Source organism: Trichosurus vulpecula, chromosome 3 (assembly GCF_011100635.1).
Source record: "Trichosurus vulpecula isolate mTriVul1 chromosome 3, mTriVul1.pri, whole genome shotgun sequence".
Lineage (NCBI taxonomy): Eukaryota > Metazoa > Chordata > Mammalia > Diprotodontia > Phalangeridae > Trichosurus > Trichosurus vulpecula.
In genome coordinates this window covers 200,065,862-200,083,935 of record NC_050575.1, presented here as the reverse complement: position 1 = coordinate 200,083,935, position 18,074 = coordinate 200,065,862, and the positions used below count along the sequence as shown (strand labels likewise).

Here is an 18,074-nt window from a genome sequence, read left to right as displayed (position 1 = left end):
TGTTCTAAGGTCTAGGTCCACTCTAACCCTTCTATGACATGTGGGGTTCTAAGGTCCCCTCTACAAAATCTTTTTCCTTTCTTAATTTAATTTATTTTTCTTTGTCACACTTTAGATTCCAAACTGTCTACCTCCCTCTCTCCCCACCCTGCACTAGAGAAGGTCAGCATCTGACGCAGATTTATAAATGTATGTAAAACCATACTATGCATACTTCTATTTATCAGTTCTTTCCTGGAGGTGGATAGCATCTTCCTTCATAGGTCCTTTGTTGTTGATTTGCATATTTGCAGTATTCATAATAACTTGGTCATCCACAGTTGTTCTTTGAACAATATTGCTCTTTCTATATACAACGTTCTCATGGTTCAGCTCATTTCACTCTTCATTATTTCATGCAAGTCTTTCCATGTTTTTCTTAAATCAGACTGCTCATCATTTCTTCCGCACAGTAATATTCCATTGCAATCATATACCACAACTTGTTTAGCCATTCCCCAATTAATGGACATTCTCTTAGTTTCCATTTAGCATTAAATCTTTGTGACCCAATGAGCTAACCATAAAAACCAAACTCTACTGCAGAGAAATTGTGGGCAGGGCAGGGAAGCCCTGGAATTGTCTTTCTTATAGACACTCCTTCTTCTGATTGCCGCCTTGGGTCTTCTACCCAGCGCAGCACCTGTGATGTACTGCAGCCACTGTGAGCTTTTGGAAGAATTCATCAACCTCTTATGAATTGGCTGTCAGTTCTTTTCTCTCCTCCTCCTCTCTCTTCCACAACTGTCCTGATCAAAAACCTGCTTGTTGGTGGGAGGAATGGTGAGCCTAGGTTTTCAGAGCAACTGAAGGATTATTTTTTCCAATAGATTGAATGCAACATTGGACCAGCCTCGGTTCTCCTGCGGATGACTCTCTGTTGTGTCTCCAGGAGCCCTGGCTGGGGGCAGTTACTCACTTAGTCCTGTTCTCTCTCTCTGGCCCCCACAGTCCCAGCTCTCATAACTACTGGGGCCTTCCGGAATGGGAGGAAAAAGAGGGCCGTGGCTCATGAGAGAAAGTCAGCTGGGTAAGTAGGATGAGAATGGGGACCTGGAAAATGTCTCCTGGGGCTAAACTTGGGGCATGTCACTTCCTTTCTGAGTTTTAGTTTCCCATTTGTGAAATGGTGAATGATAATCCCTGCCTTGTCTACTACATGGAGTTGCTCTGAGGATGAAATAAAGTAATATGTGGAAAGTGCATTTAAAACCCAAAATCCCTGTGTAAATGTAGGTTACTTCAAAAAATCCACCATTTTACTGGTCTGGACACTTCCTCTACCAGCCCAGATCTCAACCCCTTTGCACCAAAGTGCAAACAGTTTACATAGGTTACTATGGACAAAACACTCACCCCTTGATGGCCAATCTTCAGGTAGTAAGTCTTTCCATAATTAGCTAGGCTGGGCCTTGAGGGACAGACAAACATGGCAGGTCCATCAGTGGGCTCATGCTCAAAGACTTTCCATCTTGGTTGGTCTTGCCAAAACTCATACTCCACTGGCAAAAGCTTCAAGATCCAGGGGTCATGAACTCCCTATGAAGATGAACCATCGGAGGAGGTCTGTGAAGGACGGTAAATGTCAGTTGAAAGAACAGCAAGAAAAACAGTGACCAACTTTTGTCTTGTTATTGATCTCTCGAAAATCTTTCCAGGGCTCCTTGTTCTCTACTGAATCAAATCTAGTCTCCTCCATAATGGAAAGTGTGCCAGACTGGAGATACAGGAAAACTGGGTTTGGATCTCAGCTCTGATATTTACTAGCTTTGGGACTAGGGGCTAATCAATTCTCTCAGCCTCAATTTCCTCATCTGTAAAGTGGAGATAATAGCACCTGTCCCATTGAGTTGCTGTGAAGATCATATGAGACAATATATGTAATTACTATTACTATCGTCATTGTAATTGTTATCATATTCCAAGTCCCTTCCAGCTCTGACACTCATTCCACAATGTGAAAGCCATTTATATGTGCTTGTTTGTGGTTGTTGTCATGCCCATTCTTTCTACGAGGGCCCTGAAGTGAAAAGAGAATATCGATGAGTGGAGTCAGGCCCTATTAACTGATAATAATCCATCCTCATGGGATTTAGAGTTTACAAAGTTCTTCATCTGCAAAATGGGAATAGAAATACTTGCACATCTTCCTTGAGAAGGTTGTTGTAAGGTAAGTGTATGGATGACTTTCAAGTGCTATGGAGATACCAGGGATTGTTATTGTTAGCCACTTTTTAGGTGGTGCAGTGGATAGAGTGTTTGGCCTGGAGTCAGGAAGACTGAAATTCAAATCCCTCCTCAGACACTTACTCTGGGCAGATCACTTAGTCCCTGCCTCAGTTTCTCCAGCTGTAAAATGGGGATGATAACAGTACCTACCTCCCAGGTTTGATGGGATAATGATTGTCATGTGCTTAGCACAGTGTCAGGCACACAGCAAACACTATGTAAACGTGAAGTGTTACTATCATTATTGTTTCTGATTTCAGGAAAAGAAAGTATTCTGCTAATGAGGCATAGTGAGAAAAATATTCTTCATTCATTAATCCATCCAAAGAGCATTTATTTAGTGCCTGTTATATGCCAAACAAGTGCTGTGCTGGGGACTGGGAGTACAAAGAAAAAAATGAAACTGTCCTTGCTCTCAAGGAGCTTGCCTTCTATTGGGGGAAGCAATATGTGCTTAGGGCACTAAATACAACATATGCACAATGTCATTTCCCTAAGAGTGCTAGCTGGTAAGTTTTTGTTAAGAAAATATGCTCATTCTTTTTTTTAAGTTAATTTATTTATTTCTCATTTTCAACATTTACTTTCATAAGTTTTAAATTTTTCCCCCTCTCTCCCTCTCCCTCTCCCTCCCCAAGATGGCCTGCAATCTGATATAAGCTCTACATGTACATTCCTATTAAACATATTTTCACATTAGTCATGTTGTATAGAAGAACTATAGTGAATGGGAGAGACCATGAGAAAGAAAAAAACAAAACAAAACAAAAAGAAAATAGTCTGCTTCGCTCTGCATTTAGACTCCATAGTTCTTTCTCCAGATGTGGATGGCATTTTCCATCATGAGTCCTTTGGAATTGTTTTAGGTCCTTGCATTGTTTGAGAAGAGCGAAGTCTATCAAAATCAGTCATCAAAGACTGTGGGTGTTACTGTGTACAATGTTTTCTTGGTTCTGCCTACTTCTCTCAGTATCAGTTCATAAAAATCTTTCCAGGTTTTTCTCAAGTCCACCTGTTCATCATTTCTTATAGCACAATAGTATTCCATTACATTTATATACCACAACTTGTTGAGCCATTCCCCAGTTGAAAGGCATCCCCTTGATTTCCAGCTCTTGGCCAACAGAAAAAGAGCTGCTATAAATATTTTTGTACATGTGGGTCCTTTTCCCATTTTTATGCTCTCTTTGGGACACAGCCCTAGAAGTGGTATTGCTGGGTCAAAGGGTATGCATATTTTTATAGCCCTTTGGGCATAGTTCTGAAATACTCTACAGAATGGTTGGATCAGATCACAGCTCCACCAACAATGCATTAGTGTTCCAACTTTCCCACATCTTCTCCAACATTTATCAGAAATATGCTCATTATTTAGGTGTATAATGGGTATTACTTTTCTTGCCTTCTTAGTGGGTAGGGGAGGAGGCGAAAAGAAGGGGAGAATTTGGAACTGAAAATAAAAGTAAAAAAAGAGAAATATGGTCACTGTAGAGCCTTCAGTGTTCTCTGTTCTTATTTCTCACTGCTTCCCAACATGTGTGACCATAGATCTAGTAACAGTTTACATTTCTAAAGGAAAATCCCTTTTTTCTGCTGAATGACCTTCTGGACTAAATGGTGCATTTTAAAAGTGAGAAAAGGAGAGGAAGCAACTTACCCCAGGATTCACCCAAAAGTAAATAATCCAACCATAATCCAACCCAAGTTCTCTGACTCCAAATTTTAGCAATCCCTGCCTCCTCTTGGTTTCACAAGAGGAAATTAAAGCCCAGGGAGGAGAAATTACTTGACCAAGGTCACACAGTGAGTTAAGACATAAGATGAGAGCTGACTTCCAGCCTTTATACTGTGCTGTGTTATTTTTCCCCTGAAAAAAGAGGTTATTTGCTCTCTGGAGAGGGGTTCTTTGCTGGCTTTGGGAGGGTGAATTTGAATTTCCTTTAGTTCAGTGCTCTGTATCAGAGGTATCAAATCCATGGCCAACAGACCACCTGCTGTCCAAAATCCTCTTGGGTGTTCCTGAACCAGATTAAAATGCAAGTGGAAAATATTTGACAAAGCAAACTGAAATACATAGAACACAGTCCGCAGGGATCTTTATGTATGGTTTAATGGCCTCTATTTCTGTTTGTGTTTGACACCAGAGCAGACTGGGCCAATCCTGGGAACCTTGTCGCCACCCGAGCCCAAAGACTTTGAAAAGGGCTGAAAAACTACAGCTCCATTGATTGTTTCTGAGATCCTTAGAGGCTGCTGCCACTAGAGGGCACCAAATGCACACGGTCACAGGTGCATTGGTGGGGAGGGCAGTTTCCTTCTCTCCCCAGCAGGGGGCGATATTGCTAGCCTTTCCTCTCCTCCATCCGCCACCCCCCCCCACCCCAATAGTTCTTCACAAAGTTGAAGGCAAATAGAATTTCTGTAAATTGAATTACTTTTAGGTGCCTTAGGACAGCTTCTTGGATAAAGGAATCCAGTGGAAATTTTTTTTTTTTTGCATTAAAGCATCCTTTTAAAATTGAATCATCACTCCCCTAACTGGAAATTTTTGTATGGCAAAGTTACTGAAAGCAGGGCAAACCCGTGTTTTCTTGGGTCAATGATTCCATTTTTTAAATGGTGAAGCCCAAGAAACAATGGTTAGTGACCAACAGTGTGCATTCTTTTTGTGTGACAGCTCAAGTTTCTCAGTGGCAATGAATGGTAGTGATCTCATATGGGTTGTAGGGTTCGGTCGCTGTTGGTTAAGTCACAGAAATAAACATTTTTTTTTTTGAGAATGGAGTCTCCCCATGAAAATTGCTGTGGATGCTGTGGGCTGGTAGTAGAGTCCACCTCAAAAGGAGTGTAACTTGGTGAGAAAAGCATGGGATATGGAGTCAGAGGAGCTGGGTTCAAATCATGACTTTACTACTTTAAAATAACAACAGCTGGCAGTTATATATTGCTTGAAAGGTTGCAAAGTGCTTTGCATAAATCATCTCATTTGATATTCAAAGCGACCCTGTGAGGAACATGCTATAGATACTGGTATCACCATTTTCCAGGTGAGGCAACTGAGGCTCAGAGCGATGAAGCCACTTCCCCACAGCCACGCAGCTAGTACATGGCAGAGCTAGGATTCAAACCTGATCTTTCCCGACTCTGGGTATAGTCCTCTTTTCATTACACCACCCTCTCTTTTGGTTCAATGGCTCTCGATTTTTTATCTGTAAAAAGAGGTTAGACTGAATCATCGCTCAGAGTCCCGACCAGTTCTAAACCCCATGCTCTTAGCAGTTGTGAGCTGTTTTACCATCCAACTCTCTATTGAATAAATGGGTGGAGGACGAGACCCTCTGGCTGAAAGTGTCAACCCTAACATTACACAATTAAGCTTTATCTCTTTGACACTTTTGAGTCTTAAGTCTTGAAAATGTAAATAGGATTAGACTTAGGGGAAGAGGAAACATCTTAAAACCATTATCAGTCAACATCCTTTAGACTAAGACCCAGAGATGAAGCTCTAGTTCCACTGCTGCTACTATGCATAAATTTGGGCAAATAATTTTCCCTTTTATTTGGGCCTCAGTTTACCCACGTGTAAAATCGACGGTTTGGACTAGCAATCCCTTCCAACTCTTAACATTCTCTACCCTATGCCTAGAATTGGAGGTTGCTAGGTGGCACAGTAGACAGCGCTGAACTTCAAATCAGGAAGACTTGAGTTCAAATCCTGTCTCAGACACTAGTTGTATGATCGTGTTAAGTGGACAAATCACTTCAGCTCTTTCAGCCTCAGTTCTCTCATCTGAAAAATGGGGATGATAATATCACCTAATTTACAGGGTTGTTGTGAGGGTCAAACAAGATAATACGTAAAGCATTTTTCTTACCTTAAAGTGCTATGGAAATGCTAGCTTATTATTACAATGTCCTAAGATCTTTTCCATTTCTAATGTTTCAAGTTCTAGGGTACTTTCTAGCTCTGACATTCTACATTCTATGTTATCAGTCAATCAACAAGCCTTTATTAAGCTCCTGCTACATGTTCCAGGCACTTGCTAGACCCTGGAAATACAAATACAAAAGTGAAAGCATCCCTGCCCTCAGGGGCAGGTGGTTGGGAGAAATACAACATGTTCACAGTTATAGGGTCCCTTTTGCTTCTCTCATTATGTGTTCTGTGTTCTGTGTACCCCTTCCTATTCTGGGTCCATGGGGAGCAGTTAATACTAACCTTAGCAGGGATTAATAGGAAAAGGGACACAAGATTAGGTTGTTTGTGGGGGACATCGACACAGACAGGTGGGAGGAAGGGGCCCCAATGGGGAAGTAGGAGCATAACAGAGATTTTTTTTTTTGCTCTGGTTGGTGGGCTGGAGGTGGGAATGGTCTCAGAATTTACTCCATTATTGCTAGTAAATATAGTTGTGTGTATATGTGTTTCCATATGTTGGCCACAGGTACTGTGTCACGTTCCAGCTTGTGACCATCGCTGTGGCCTGCCTTCAGACAAGGGCCCCCTTCACTCAGTGGATGAGGTACCTCACCCAAGGGCACACGGTCTGTGTGTTGTGTGAGCCGCCTGCCCTGGATATGAGAAGCCTTCGGTGCTATGGGGATGGTGAAGGATCTAGAGGGTGAGAGTCTGGACTTAGGCACTGGGTGGTGTGTGTGTGTGTGTGTGTGTGTGTGTGTGTGTGTGTGTGTGTGATGCTGGAGAAGTCACCCCTCTCGATTTATAGTGAGCTAGATAAAAGGAGGCTACTAGACGGTTGAACCAAGGCCTATGGATTAAAGTTACAGAAAGTCAAATATTGGCTCACTATTAGCAAGAGCTGATGTTTAGTGCTGTGACTTGTGAAATGACCTTTCCCTGGCTGTCCAACTGATGCTTCATGTCTACCTGTCTGGGAAGTTGTAGGGGGTACTCCTCTTTTAGGTGAGAGATTGGAGTTTCACCTGTCTGACCTTCCCTGGGCCTCAGTGTCTTCACCTGTAAAATGAGGGAGTTGGACTCTGTGGTTTCCGAGGTTTTTTCCAGCCCTAGGGCTAGGATCCCAAGGTTCCTTCCATCTCTGAGAGTCTATGTTCTAACATTGGATGATTACAAAGTTCTAAGATTCTAGATTCTAAACCCCTTTTCAGTTCTGATATTTTATGTTCTAAGGGTATTTCCAGCTCTAACATTCTGTGTTCTTTTTCCTAAGGTTGCTTCCAGCTTGGACTAATTCTTTTTTGTTTTGTTTCTGTGACTTCTCTGACATTCTAGTTCTAACATTCTTTATTCTGAGGTTCTTTCCATCTCGGATGTTCTTTGCTTTTTCATTCTGTGATTCTGAAATTCAGACTCTTTGTTGGTTTATTTCCAACCTCTTCAGCGTTGGGAGATGTAGATCCTATGAAATGAATCCAGACGGCCTTGTGGTGACCCTGTGGACGGTTGGACCAACATGCAGGTGCTGCCCCCTTGAAGGTTTATGTTCTGTGCTTTGTTCGTTGCAGGGATCAGCTGCTTCAGTGGCAGGCTGTTGGCAATCCCAGCTGTAGAGGGACCTGGAAGAGATTTCAGCAGCTGGAAGCCTGTTCCTGCCCTGCTGTCCACAGCTTCCTGTTTGTCTAGGGGGCATGAACTTGTGCTATCTACCTACAGAGGCCTCTGAGCTTTGGGGTGCTGGTGGATGGTACCCTCTTCTAACCTTGCCCTCCTCAAGACTCCTCAAGCACCCCTTGTCTTACATTCTTCCGGTCATGTGAAGGTCCTTCTTCTCCCTCCTCCACCAGTCCTAAAAACACTGGAAATCTCCACCCCCACCTCTTTCCATTTTCTTTGGTTTGTTTTTTTCTTTCTCTTTTCCTTATACCAATGTGGCCTGAAACATTACTGTAGAGAATAAAGATGTTTTGGAGAAACTAGAGCTCAGCAATTTTTTTTTTGTCTAATAGACTTAGAAGAAAACCAGACTTAGTAGTAATGTTGGCCCTTAGCAAAGTCCTTCATCTTAACTGGGGCATGCCGAGTATGAGTGTGAATGAGTGAATGGAAGGGCCAAGATCTTTTAGCTGCCCTGGTGCCTCCAGCCTGCTTGTCTGACACCCATCAGAGCCAAGCTGACACTTGATTTCAGATAGAAGGTCAGGATCCTACAAGGACTTACTAACAAGATGGATCGCAGTGACCAATGCTGATGAGAGATGGATAGTATATCTAGAGTAAGGACAGGATGTCCTTACAGATTGGCTTTCTTGGGTCCCCAATACACCACCGAAATGATGCTTATTTTTGGTGTAGAGGTCCCCATTTCCATTTGAATCTGATACCACTGCTTTAAGAGATGAATATGCAGGGGCAGCAAGGTGGCACAGTGAGTAGAGAACCGGCCCTGGAGTCAGGAAGACCTGAGTTCAAATCCAGCCTTGGATGCTTGACACATGTACTAGCTGTGTGACCTTGGGCAAGTCACTTAACCCCAATTGCTCTGCCAAGAAAAAAAACACAACAACAAAAAAGAGATGAATATGGGAGAGAAGAGGCCATTCTAGGCACAGGAGGATGGCATGAAGCCAGAAGAGGAAAGGACAAGATTGGGGAGTAGAAAGTAGTTCAGTTTGGCTGGAATTGAGAGAACAGGAAGGGAAGTAGCATGGGACAAGACTAGAGAGCTAAATCAATCCGAGTCAGACGAGGGAGGGTCTGGAATGTGCGAGATCAGTCCTACTTTATTCTGTAGGTGATAACAAACACAAACACTAAAGGTTTTTGTACAAAGTGGCATGATTGATTTATGGGAGTGCATTAGCGCACTTACCTGGGAAGGGGTGTAAAGGATAGATCTGACAGTGAAGACTGGAGGCTGAAGGCAAAGAGACTAATCACGAAGCTACTATAGTCATTTAGGCAAGAGGAGATGAGGCCTTAACAAGGGTGACTAAAGTGGGTTGAGAGGAGGCAATCTCCCTGAATCTTGGAGCCTCAGGAATAGCTTTGTCCCATAAGACTCATCCTCAGCCATTCCCTATCCCAGTCTCCACCTTTGTGTCTCGCCTCTTTGAGAGCCCAGCTCTACTGTTTCCTCCTTATGCAATTTTCCCCCCACCCTACCTGCCTGCCTTTCCTCCCTGCCCCATGGCTTCAAGGCCTAAGTATGTATTGAACTTCTGCTGTATACAGGACCTCTGTGGAGTTAACGGTGAATAAGATGTAGTCCCTGCCTTCAAAGAGTTTATAGTCCAGCCAAGGAAATTGTTTATAGAAAGATTTTTTAAAAAAGATTTCAATGTAAAATGGACATTTTTCAGTGACTAGGCCCTTTGTTCTATTGTTATTAATTAATTAATTCATTTATTTAAATGTTTCCTGATTACATTGGTTGAGGCTCTGCCATGGGGCACATGAAGCCTCATGTTAGACACCTCTGTCTTACTTAAAGCTCCTTCAGGGTGCCTTCCTTGATTTCCCCCGTGTAAGCAATCTCACCCTTCCTTGAATATCACTAATAGTTTTGCTTTTCCGTTTCCTATGCGTTTATCCTCATCTTCACTGTATCATAGTTAGATGTGTATTTGTACTTTCTGCTATTAGATATAAGCTCCTTGAGTGCTGGGGTCACGTTCATCTTTGTATCCTCAATTCTGAGCACAGGGCCTCTATCATAGTAGGTTTGCATTGGATTGGATTGGCATTCAAAAGGAGGCCAGTAGTTTAAGGCCAAAGGAGATAGCTGTATTGAATTATACCTGGCCATCTACTGAAGATTGATAAGGCTAGTTCCCCAGACCAGCAGGCAGAGAAGATATCTGAATAATCTGGGGAAGGCAGCTTTCCCAGGGTTTCCCAGGTGGCTTGGAGAGAATGCACACCTTGGCCATGTCCAGTATCACCACTGTCTAGGTCTGCTGGAGGAGCGAGTGTGGGCGGGTATTTTCAGAGAGACAGCCCTAAGGGCTGTATCATTGTAGAATCAGGCAGAACATGTTGCTTGTTAATTACTGGCTCTTAATTACTGGCTGGGGATTATAGTCCTCAGGTAGTCATGGTCTGTCATGCCCTGAGGAGGTGGCAACAGCAGCAGCAGCCCAGGCAGCATCACTTTCTGCCCCAGAATTCATCTCAGCATTAGACCCTGTTGCCCTGGTCTAGTGTGGATCCATGAAAGGACAATTGCCAGAGTCTCTTGCGTTCTAAGGTTCCTCTCAGCTCTAACATTCTGTTTTATATTTTAATGTATTTTCTAGACCTATCAGTCCAAGTTCTAAGACTTCTTTCTGTTCTGACCTTCTCTATTCTAGTTGTAAGGTCCCTCCTAGCTCTGCTACTCTCTGTTTTAAGGTCCTCTCCAGCTCTGACGTCCCATCTTCTAAGGTCTCTCCTAATTCTGACGTTCCTTCTTCTAAGATCCCTCTCAGCTCTGACATCCCATCTTCTAAGGTCCTTTCTAGCTCTGACATCCCATTTTCTAAGGTCTCATTTAGCTCTGACATCCCATCTTCTAAGATCCCTCCTAGTTCTGACACCCCAACTTCTAAGGTCTCTTCAAGTTCTGCCATCCCATCTCCTAAGGTCCCTTCTAGCTCTGACAGTCTCTGATTCTATCTATGAACGCATGATGATTCAATCTAGCCAGTGGTACCATTCAGGTTTGTAGGATCCGAACTCCTTGTGATGGATCTGCTACTTTTGCAAATTTCTGAGCTAGCTGTCAGACACCAGACCGTCCCTCCCTGCCTCACGTACAGTACAGCATGTGATGAGAGATCAGGACCTGATGGTTTCCTTGTACATTACAAGCATGCACAGTCTATAATTGGCTCCAAGTGAAATGATCTCATCTCTGAGTACCAAAGAGGGAGTGGCAGGGCTGGGGGGATGGTGGCTTGTAGCTTGCTTTGCTGCATCTAACATAATTTGTGACTAACATATCTTTGTGAGGGAGAGAGAGAGAGAGAGAGAGAGAGAAAGAAAGAAAGAAAGAAAGAAAGAAAGAAAGAAAGAGACTCTGCTCTCTGGAAGGCAGCTTAAAAGTTCCAAGAATGGTCTATTAATAAGTAACGAGGCTCCAGTGTGTTGGGTTTGGGAAGGAGGCGTTCTGGCAGGGTCCAAGGCCCTTCTGATACCTTAGAGACATGGAATGCGGTCCCACTGCATCTTGAAACTTGAAACTCTAACCCCAAATGATTAATTCTCCCAAACCCTGCTACCAAATCTAGCAGAGGGAGATGAGTGTTTGACCAATCCTTTAGGAGGTTGACCATTTATGGATTCTTGATCAAGTTATGTGGTCAGTTCCTACTCTGCCAGCGACCAGCTCAGCTCTGCTAAATGCCCATACATTAATTTTACAATATATCTCTTAATCATCTCCAAAAAGCTTGTCACGGCACCATCTGTGCAGCATTCGTCATTGCTGCATTACATAAGAGTCAAGACATTTTTAAAGAATGCAGCTACATTTAGGAATTGGAGCGCAGGAGATCTTGGAGACCGTCACTCACGAGGCTCCTGAGCTCTGGGAGATCACTGTTCATTCCCATGGGGTTAGATTCCTAGGGTTCTTTGGAAGTGATCCAAGAGTCAGTCACCCCTGCATGGGGGTTCAGTCTCCCTCTTGGCTTTCTTTCCCTCTTCCGCCCTCCCCCTCTTTTCTTCCCTCACCCCATTGTCTGCTCCCTCTCTCTTATTTTTCTTCTCTTTCTTTGCTCTTACCTCTGTTTCCAATTGGCTTTCTTCTGTCTGTTTTCTTCTCCTGTTACTCCCATCTCAATTTCCTCTTCAACCTTTTGCCCATTTCTGTTTTGCCTTTCTCTTCTTTAACCCCTTGTGCTTCCTCTCCTGGTCCCTCTCTTCATTATCTCCTATCCCCCTTCTTCCTTCTCCCTTTAGACACAGATTCATAGAGTGTCCCAGCTGGAAGGGACTTTTGAATCTAGAAAGTGCTAGAAGGGATTTCAGAACATAGAAAATCACCCTTGGAATGATCTTAGAACATACAAGGTGTCCCTAAAGTCTGGACACACAGGAAATCTCATTAACATCTCATTAACCATGTCACCAAAGACTCTGTGTTGTTCAGTGACTTCTTTTTCTGCGGTACGCTAAAGGAGGAGGTGTACTCAATGAAAATCACAGATGCAACATACTTGATTGAATGCATAAAGAATGAATGTGCTAAAATTGACAGCAACGTGGAGTTATTGCATCGAGATCACGTGAATCTTGCAAAGCGCATCAGCCTTTGCATCACAAATGATGGAAATTATATTGAAGATGTTATTTGTTAATAGTCCAATTAAATAAAATGTTGTTGAAAATTTCATTCATTTCATTTCTTGAAAATATGCCTTTTTGCCTATGTGTCTAGACTTTAGGAACACCCTGTAGAATGTCAGAACTGGAAGACACTCTTGATGTTATTGTTTCCAGCTATTTCATTTCAAAAAATGAGGGAACCGAAGCCCAAAGAAAGGCAACGACTTTTCTGAGGTCGCATAGCTAGCGAGTGGCTGGCCTGGGACTGGCTTCCATGTCTCATAACTTCTCGTTTACTGTTATGTTTAATCATCCTCGTCCCCTTGTCTGCCTTCTGTCCTCTGCCTAATGGCTTTCTTTTCTCCATCCTTTCTCTCCCTTCTTCTGCTCCCTTTCCCCCATTCCTTTGTCTTCCCACATCTTTTCTCTTATCTCGCTGACTCTCCATTTCTCTCTCCTCCCACATTCTGTCTTCCCTCTCTCCCCTACTTCCCTTTCTCTGGAAGACGAAGCGGTCCAATAATTTGAGATCCAGGTCTAAGGGCTGTGACAGTGAGACTTACAGTCTTTTCTGGGCCTGAGAATCTGGACCAGCATGAAATTATCTGGGCAGCTGTTTTCGTATACCTTCTCCTGCCAATCTCAAAGATATTTCAGAATGGAGTTAAATTACTGTCTCTCTCCTATGCCATTAGCCTTTCCATCTATAGTCTCTCTCTTCAGGACAGAACTTGAGCCTTCTTGGTAGTTGCAGGGATCAAAATGGACAAAGTTCTTTGCCCTCTGACTTAAGTGATACCAGCTTGAATAAACATGAGGCAGCAGGAGACAGCTGCCTTTAGGCATGGATATTCTCTTTTTAAAGGTCCATTCCAGCTCTCAGAGATCTGTGTTCTGTGCTCCAAGGCCACTTCTGGGGCTGCCATTCTATGTTTGATGTTCCAAGGACCTTTGAAGATCTGGCATTCTATATTGTATGTTCTAAAATCGCTTTCACCTCCAACGTTCTATATTCTAAGAATTCTTCCAGCTCTGACATTCTATGTTCTAAGTTCCCTTCTAGTTTTGTCAATTAATGTTTCTGCAAATTGACTCAGTTTGGCTATTAAGATTTATGGGATTGGAGTCACTTTTGTGGATCTACACATTTTTGACTAGATGTCAAATATCAACCTATCCCTTTCCATCTCTCTTGGGGGGCAGCAGCTATCTCCAGGCCTTTTGGTCTTCTCTTGGCCATGCAATTTGACTTCACAAAACAGTGATCACCCCAATCACCTCTCTGTTCAACGTGTCAGTTTTATCTCTCCTTTATTTCTGTGGGCACTATGCTCCAAACATACCTGCTGACAGTGGTCTTTTTCCATGTCCTTCCTTAAAAAAATACATTTCACTGATGTAATTTGTCTTTATACTTCATTCATTTCCCATCCCCCCTCTAAACTGAGCCCTCCCGCTTGACAAAGAAAAGCAACAAAGCAAAAAGAACTGATACAAAAATCTTGACTTTATTTATGTCTCTATCTATCCAAGTCTATCCTTGTAGGCCCCTACCTCTCTGCCATGAAGGAGAAGGTACGTTTTCTTGTCTCTTCTCCAGGACCTTCCGTCTTGGAATATAGCTTCCTTTAGTGAGCTCTTCCTTTGTATTCTTGGAAGCATTGTGCGTGTTGTTTTCATGGTTCTCCCTACTTCTCCCCATCTTTCTCTGAGGTCCTCATAGCTGTCATTCTTTGCTGCACCATAGCATTTTTCAGTTATTCCTCAAATCGATGGGCACCTACTTTGTTTTTTAGTTTTTCCTACTATAAAGAGTGTTTACTGTGAATATACTGCTATGTGGTTGACCTTTGTTTCTGACTCTGACTTCATGTCCTTTCTTTTGATTGGAATTCTTCTCTTCTTACTGAGATCCTTTGCACCCTGCAAGTCCAGCTCAAGGTCTGTATCTTTCAGGAAGCCTCTCCTGCCCCTCACTAGCCCATGCTGATCTTTTCTTTCTCTGAACTTCTACACCTCTTATCTGTCTGTATTGCTCTTTAGAGCATGTGGCCTTTTATCATGTTATTTTTTCGTGCTTATGTGTCTTAAATCCTCAAGAAGGTTGAGCTCCTGGAGGTCAGAGATGACATTTTATATTTCTCCGTCTCCTCTGCTGGACCTAAGATTGTTCATAGATTGACTGAGGCATGGAACTTCACAACCTTAGATGCTAATATATGGGGCGGGGGGGTGGTGGTGGTGAATAAAGTGGTGTGCTGGTAAATGTTTAACAACTGGCGCTCCGATATTATTCACTTTGTCTCTATCACTTGCTTAAGTCTGGACAATAAATCAAACCCTGACTTATCATGTTTGCCAGTGTAAATGTGCATACTGATAATTTAACTTAGTATGAGCTGGCACACCCCTGGATAGACTAGAAGGAGCTGGTGGCATAGTAGATAGATCACTGGGCCTGGAGTCAGGAAGATCTGAGTTCAAATCTAGCTTCGGACAATTATTAGCTGTGTGACTGCGGACAAGTAACCTCTCTCTGCATCACTTTCCTCAACTGTAAAACGGATATCATAGGAGCACCTACCTCCCAGGATTGTTGGGAGGATCAGATGAAATAATACTTGTAAAACACAGCACAGTGCCTGGCATAGAATGGACACCATATAAATGCTTATTCCCTTCCTGCATGAGATGGTGGTGTTGGAGGAGAAGCACCTCGCTATTCATAGGTGAATAGAATGTCACAGATAGAAGGGCCTTTGGACAGAGAGCGCCAGAGCTGGAAGGGGCCTTAGAATGTAGAATGTCAGACCTCTGAACATAGAAGGTCAAAGCTGGGAAATGACTTTAAGAATCACCCAGTTTACTCTTTCCTCATCTCATTTTTTAAGTAAAGAAACCGAGAAGTAAAGGGACTTATCCAAGGTCAAACAATGATTTAGTGGCTGAGCTGGGATTAAAAACACAGGTCTCTGGACTCCTGGTCTGGTACTCCTTGCATGATGTCCTTCTGCTTGTTCTCTCTACTCCTTGCAGCTCCTTTGATATAGACAGAGGCCAGACTTGCCAGGTGAGGGGCAACCGAATCTTGAATCCACACCACTGTCTAGAATGGGTTCCTGCGGGAGCCCCAGGCTCATCTTGGAGTGAGCGCAGGGTGAGCAGAGCTGAAAGGAGGCCCAGGACTGTAAACAAGCCAGCCAGCTGGGTGCTATGGCCCTGAACCAGGGACTGTTTACGAGAGATGACAGCTGTTCCCATGGCAACCTTCTGGGCCTTTCACCAGCCAATGTCAACACGAGGAACAGCTGCCTTCCTGGACCCTGGCAGCCAGAGCCCATGGGGTATCTTGGGAGTTACCCTGTCAGAGCCTGTCCCTTCTTCTTACCCTAAGGCCTTACCCTGTGGCCTCTAGTGTGTGGGGAGTGGTCTTCTGGAGAGCTAGCCTTGAAGGGAGGAAAATACCCAAACTCAAAGGTCAAATCTCAGCTGGGGTCACTGAGAGGGAGATAAATGAAGTTCTAGGCAGTGGTTGTCCCCGTGGGTGGTCTTGGGATGGGGGGGTATAGAAGGGGAGTGTTGTCAATTCTCCTGGGGTGTTATGGGAGGGGAAGGGCTTTGTCTGGGCCACTGGAGTAGGTCATGTTCCCGAGAGCTGCCTGAGGTTTGATGTATGTGTATTTCTACAAGTTTGTGTGTGTGTGCGTGCGTGTGTGTGTGTGTGCGCTTGTGTGCGTATACAGCACTTTATCCACTGCACCCCTAGTTGCCTCATTAGAGGCTATAGCTCTATGATCTTCAGTTTCCTCATCTATAAAATGGGCACGTTAATATTTGTTCTATCGTATAAAGTATGATAGAAATATGTGCTATTGTTCTAATTATACATGTGCACGCACACACACATATACACAGAGTGGATAGAGAGCTGGGTCTGGAGTCAGATGGACTTGGGTTCAAACCCGACCTTGGGCTCTTCCTAGCCATGTGATCCTGGCCAAGTTGCTTAGCCTTTGTTTGCCTTAGTTTCTTCGTTTGCAAGATGCAGATAATAATAGCGCCTACATTCCAGGGTAATTGTGGGATCAAATAAGATAATAATTACTTAGCACAGTGCCTTGCACATAGGAAGGGCTATATAGATATTTATTATTATTATTATTATTATTATTATTATTATATGGGCTTATATAGATAAGAAGATGTGTGTCCATGACTGCCAGTAGGGAGGATAGCCTCCTGAGGGGGTTAGTTGTTTTCCCAGGATGCCAAGTGATTGGTCATTTTTGGAGGCTTAGGATCCATCAGCTTCTTCCTTCAGGACTTGGGGCACATAGTGCAATCTTCTCTGGGGTAGTCCCAGGCTAGTGTCTTTTAAAAACATTATTTTATTTTTCTCAATTACACAAAAAACCAATTTTTAATATTTGTTTTTTTAAAATTTTGTGTTCCGAAATCCCTCCCTCCCTTTCTTTCCCTTGAGAAGGCAAGAACGTTGATATAGATTATACATGTGCAGTTATGCAAAACTTATTTCCAAATATATTGCAAAAGAAAACACAGACCAAAAAAAACCCCCAAGAAAAATAAAGTTAAAAAAAGTATGATTCGATTTGCATTCAGATTCCATCAGTTCTTTCTCTGGGGGTGGCTAGCCCAGGCTAGTATCTTGAATGAGTCAGGACAGTGAGAGGCGAGCTGGAGGGAGATGGTACCTGACCTCTTTCCCGTCATGGAGAGATGGGCCCACTTGGCCCCCTCTCTCATTTGACTTTTCCACTGTTGTCCTAAAACACGTCATCTCTGCCCCCCGCCCCGCCACCGGGGTCTGGCTGGCTTCTAGCTCCCCTCCCTCCCAGATTCCCTTCTGAAACAGAGTGGAGGGGAAAGTTATTTTTCGTGTGCCAGAAGATAAGGTCTCCTTCAGCTAGAATTGAGGAGACGCAGAGATCAGAGTGGGTGCTGGCCAGCTGAGAGTGATGGGCTGTTTGTACCTTAGGGACATAGCCTCATGCTGGAGAATTGGGTTGGACTTCTGCCATGTTCAGGATCTTCTTTGGTCCTTCTTAATCCAGCTGCTAAGGCTGAATGCACAGAAGGAGTAAGGGACCTCAGTTTCTTCATCTATAAAATAAAGATGTGGGATTAAATAATAATGATAGCTAGCATCTGTATAGCACTTGCTACATGCCAGGAACTGCACTAAGCACTTTGTAATTATTATGTCATTTGAGCTTCACAACAACCCTGGGAAGTAGGCGATATTATCCCCATTTTACAGATGGGAAAACTGAGTCTGAGGCTGGATTTGAACTCAAGTCTTCCTGACTCTAGTGCTCTATCCACTTCACCACCTTGCTGCCCGGGTCCCTTAGATGGCCTCTCAGGTTCCTTCCAGTTCTGAAAATGTTTCATCTTCCAAGATCCCTCCTAGCTCTAAATTCCACGTTCTATTTTCTTTTCTAATTCTGACATTTGATGTTTTGTTACTGTTTCACGAGCTCCTTCCCTTCAAGAGTTCCATAGTGTTGAAAATTTCAGAATGGAGGTTGAAATGGTAGTGAGCCCGTCAAATGTT

At 43.4% G+C, this 18,074-nt stretch overlaps 1 protein-coding gene across 1 annotated transcript in view; it reads left to right on the top strand.

Moving 5' to 3' along the window:
* The window catches only part of LOC118845076 (somatomedin-B and thrombospondin type-1 domain-containing protein-like), a 31,974-nt gene extending 23,970 nt beyond the window's left edge, over window positions 1–8,004 (top strand). The window contains exons 3-5 of the mRNA XM_036753104.1: window positions 991–1,069; window positions 6,714–6,890; window positions 7,756–8,004. Of these exons, the coding sequence (XP_036608999.1) occupies window positions 991–1,069; window positions 6,714–6,890; window positions 7,756–7,873 (374 nt within the window). The 3' untranslated portion in view covers window positions 7,874–8,004. The remainder of the gene's footprint in view (window positions 1–990; window positions 1,070–6,713; window positions 6,891–7,755) is intronic.
* Window positions 8,005–18,074: the final 10,070 nt, after the last annotated feature.